The sequence below is a fragment of the Zingiber officinale genome, chromosome 1B (assembly GCF_018446385.1).
Source record: "Zingiber officinale cultivar Zhangliang chromosome 1B, Zo_v1.1, whole genome shotgun sequence".
NCBI lineage: Eukaryota > Viridiplantae > Streptophyta > Magnoliopsida > Zingiberales > Zingiberaceae > Zingiber > Zingiber officinale.
The window spans coordinates 51450797-51455381 of NC_055986.1; the positions used below are offsets into that span (position 1 = coordinate 51450797).

The 4585-nt window shown below is 39.4% G+C and overlaps 1 protein-coding gene across 1 annotated transcript; it reads right to left on the bottom strand.

Annotated features, from left to right (window-relative positions):
• Window positions 1-320: 320 nt before the first annotated feature.
• LOC122038332 (U3 small nucleolar ribonucleoprotein protein MPP10-like) lies at window positions 321-2498 on the bottom strand (the record flags this gene model as incomplete). The annotated part of the gene is made up of 7 exons (XM_042598032.1): window positions 2445-2498; window positions 1607-1675; window positions 1471-1512; window positions 1295-1363; window positions 659-730; window positions 531-584; window positions 321-452 (listed from the first exon to the last, which is right to left on the bottom strand). Coding segments are annotated over exons 1-7 (492 nt in total), but the record flags the coding sequence as incomplete, so codon positions are not given.
• Window positions 2499-4585: the final 2087 nt, after the last annotated feature.

Consider the following 4585-nt stretch of genomic DNA (forward strand, 5'->3'; position numbering starts at 1 on the left):
ATATAACACAAGATTTTTCTACTTAGATGTCGGTGAAGAGGAGGGATTGCAGCTCCTAGTGCTCCTTAATTTGTTAAAGTCTCTTCATTTTTTTAGCTTGTCGGCATTCTTCCCAATAGTCTTGAGGACACCTAAAAAGAGCAGAATGAAATTATGCAATCCTGTGCACAAGAACTATGTAATTCTAAGTGGTGGATCATGTCTGTCACAAGTTCGCCACTAATTTTTTTGACCATTATGCACAGATTGTAGACAAGCATGAAAATAAGCAGAACCATAAATATAAGCGAATAAAGGATACCTTTCAATCTTCTAAATCTTCTTTTCTGGTTGGCCCGTCTCCTTTTCCTCTCTTCTTTTGTTAACTCTGCCTCTTCTTTGATGTTTCCTTTTCCATGAAAAATCTCCTCAGGGGCAAGCATAGCCGCATCTGAGACGGCCAATGGAGCAACCTGCAAAACCATTGTATTTCAGTGACTCGAAACTATTTTTACCATAAACTAAAAGACAACTCCAAAAGATATTTTTACCTCTTCCATTGCTAGAGCAGGTACATTGACTTGTATAGACATGTCCTCAATAACCTACATCATAACTTATGGTCAATCAAGAAATAAATACTAAAAGAATTAAACACTTGATAAGCTTTATTGCTAACCGGCTTTGGAGCAAAATGGAAGTGAGACAGCGCATCCAACTTTAAGGAAATCTTTTTGAATAGCATTGTTGCCTGCAGGCATAAAAGAAAAAGTGTATGAGAAAAGCTGAGAAGCTACACAAGTAGCCAGATGTTATCGCAGATCAATACAATAGATCTAGTGGATTTGTATTATTAACAAATTCAGATTGCAGATATCCCAATGTCAGTTTTTTTTTGCTATAAAGTAAAGTCATTATTTGCATCAGTAAGAAAGACATCTATCGATAATATAATCTTCCATCAGGACTTCTGAGAAAGTTTCCCAGGCAAACAAACAGAAAGAAGGGAAAACCCAAAGAGCTTGAGAGGTTTCAATATAATTTCTCAATAGTGAGAATACAACAGTTGTAAGGAGCTTAAAGAAAATGCGTCGATGAAGAATTATAAACTGACACCTAAGACATACAAATTCTCATTCTCATCAACCATCAATCACTAAACTATGATTACTATCCTACCAGCAGCTGAAATTAGAAATTGAAAAAAATGCAGATAATTTTGGTAAAAATAGTTACTAATTGCCAGGGTTCAGTTTGAATTTTTATGACAAAATTTACCACATAGGAATAGTAAATAAGTGGACAAGTAAAATACCTCAATCTTAAGTTTATCAGAAGCAGAAAGAAGAACTGGAGCTAGACCCGTCTTCTGCGCATATTCTTCCTAAATTACAAAAAAAAAAAGGAGAGAGAGAGAGAGAAGTGAGCATAGTCTATGTATCACGCATTAGCTGATTAATAAAAATGATTTGCATGAATGAAGCAGCGAACCTCATATATCTCGGCAAGACCCTTCTTACTCTTATTTTCATCCTGTTAAAAAGTCCATTATGACATTGTTCCCACTTAGAAGTGTTCAATTTATATATCTTAATGTTGCCAAATTTAGACAAAACAAGAAAATTACCATCTCTTTGGTCTCCTTAGGGGGTTTAGATGGCAAGATAGGTGCTCTTTCAACGTCATCAAAATGACCCTGGAAGCAATCATAAACTTGAATTAGATTGTCTGATGATGGCACAAAAATAGTATCCACAATCTTGGAACTGACACTGATTGACTAGACTTAAACTGAATCTTTTATTATTAATTTAAAAATAAAGATGAACGCTAAGACTAGGTATGCATAATGACCGGTTAGCCAGATTGGATAGTTCATCTGCTAAGAAAATTACCATCAACAGAGGATAAATACTTTTGTAAACGAAAGTCCAAGAATAAAAGGTTGTAAAGATAATTACTTAACACTTCTGTTAGATAAAAAAATAGAAACTAATTCCATAAGTTTGCCTAAACATAATGCTAGAGCACCGAGAAATGCACTTCCTAAATGTTGTTAAATTGTAAAATGAGTGATTTCAGCAAATAAACCAACTCCTGACAAACTATATGTATTATCACACATTTTTAGTAAAAATCTTACAACAACTAGCACATTTAATTGCTCTGCTTGCACTATTGTACAGTCACAAAGAACATTCTTCATCAAGCTGAAATCTAACTTTAGAATATCTTAATCATTTTGGTAAGGACTGAAGAGTGAAGAGCATTAGTTGATCATTAAAGACAAGTGATAACAATTTCATTCTGCTCTTTTTTATGAATGACTATGCACATTGGTGGAAAACAAGTATCTAATTCTGCTCTTTTTTTTAGGCAATTATGCAATCATGTGAACTGTAGGCATATAAAATTTTGGTTTTTCTTGTTGGCAGGAAGATGTGAAGTTGATGCATGACATGTGCCTGGATGCCTACAGATTCTCTATCTCCTGGAGCAGAGTCATTCCTAGTCGGCATTCACCTTGCAATAATTTATTTTCCTGACCAAATAGTTTAAGCATTACATGATTCTAATTGGTGCCATGTTGCAGATGGTAGAAGGCCAGTTAATCCAGAAGGGGTGCAGTATTATAATAACTTGATCAATGAACTCAAGAAATATGGTATAATTAGAATAGTGGTCATACCTTAACAATTTTCAATCACAATTTTACCAAACTGTGTTTAGCCGGCAGGAATTGAACCTCATGTCACTCTTCTTCACTTTGACCTCCCCCAATCTTTGGAAGATGAATATTCTGGACTCCTGAGCCCAAAGATTGTGTACATTTCTACTACAGCCCTTTCATTTGCATCTCCTCGAATAATGTCTAAGATAGTGTCCATTATGATGCAGAGAGGACTTCACTGCTTATGCTGATGAAATGCCTAAGATAGTGTCCATTGTGATTCAAATACCTTGTTAACCATTTTTTTTAAATGAAATGCCGCATGCCATGTAGCGGTACAAATAGGGGACTGAAATGGGGTGGCCAATGTTCCCTGCTCCGTGATATCGATCTGGGACTCCTGTCCCCAACTTATAACCCGCGTAACGTGATTGCCTGCTGATCAATACCCAATTCTTCTAGTTTCCCTTGAGATAGATGAAGAAGACATCTACCAAGAACAGCTCTCGATCCCTTTGCATGGCCATGGCCTGCAAAGCATCATGGCACAGCTTCTACGCTCTGCTTCTACCGCTACTCTTCCTCCTCTTGTCCCAGGCTGCTGTTACAGCTACAGGGCAGCAGCAGCAGCAGTGGAACCAAGAAGCTTGTGCTCCCTTCTCTTGCGGTCTGTTCCACGACATCAGCCACCCATTTCGTCGAACAACTGATCCGCCTCAGTGCGGGGATCGGATGTACGAGCTCACCTGCGACGGCGACAAAGCCACCTTCTCCATCGGCTCCACACACTACTTGATCACTCAGCTATCTTACAAAAGCGGCACGATCCGCTTGGTGGATCCGAAGTTTGCGAGCGGAAGCTGTGGCCTCCCTTCCCAATCTTTGTCACCCTCCGATCTTTCAAGTTCTGGCTTCGACCATTACCAAAAATGGTTGGTGGGCAAGTTTCATGAGTTGTAGGAGAAGAATCGAGGCCCAGAGTTTGTATCAGCTTGTTCCTTGCTTGAGCAACAAAAACAACACTTTTGTCTATGTCGTTGTTGCAGATAAAGGAAATAGTTTGTCGTACCTTTTTCCATCATGCCATTTTGTGTCGATGATTCCAGTGGCAGAAGTGAGGAGGCACTAGTGAGGAGGCAGGGAAGATGGATGAAAGTCGAGGTGGCGAGGAGGAGGCGCTGGTGAGAAGGAGGCAACAAAGATGGCTGAAAGTCGAGGCGACGAGGAGGAGGCGGTGAAGATGGCTGAAAGTAGAGGCCGCGAGGAGGAGGTGGCGAGGCCGAAAGTTGAGGCGACGAAGAGGGCGGTGAGGAAGGAGGCAGCGAGGAGGGTGGTGAGGAGGGAGGCAGCGAAGAGGGAGGCGGCGAAGAGGGCGGTGAGGATGGAGGCGACGAAGAAGGCGGTGAAGAGGGTGGTGAGGAGGGAGGCGACGAAGAGGGCGGTGATGAGGAGGCGGCGAAGAGTAGGGTTTTGGGAAAGAGACAGAAAAAAACAAGGCGTAAACAACACTTAATAGACAAAAAAATGACGAAGGAGAAAAAGTGGCGAAAGAAAAAATAATCGCATTCAACAACACTTAATAGACAACGGTTTTTAAAAACCGTTGTCGTAATCCCAAAAAAGTGCATATAGATAACAGTTTTAAAAAACTGTTGTCGTACCCTTTAAAAACCATTCTCGTATCCCCAAAAAAACATAAATAGACAACAGTTTTTAAAAAACGTTGTCATAGGCCAACAAAATTACTAAAAGACAACAGTTTTTGTTAAAACCGTTGTTAAAAGGCAAAAAGACAACAGTTTGGTATAAAACCGTTGTCGTTTGAGTGTTTTTGAATGACATTTTTCTTGTAGTGTTTGTACAAGTGTCGAACCTTTCCTAAACAACCTATTGTGTTCTTTAGAAGTTAAATTAGGAATCGCAAACGGAACTTAA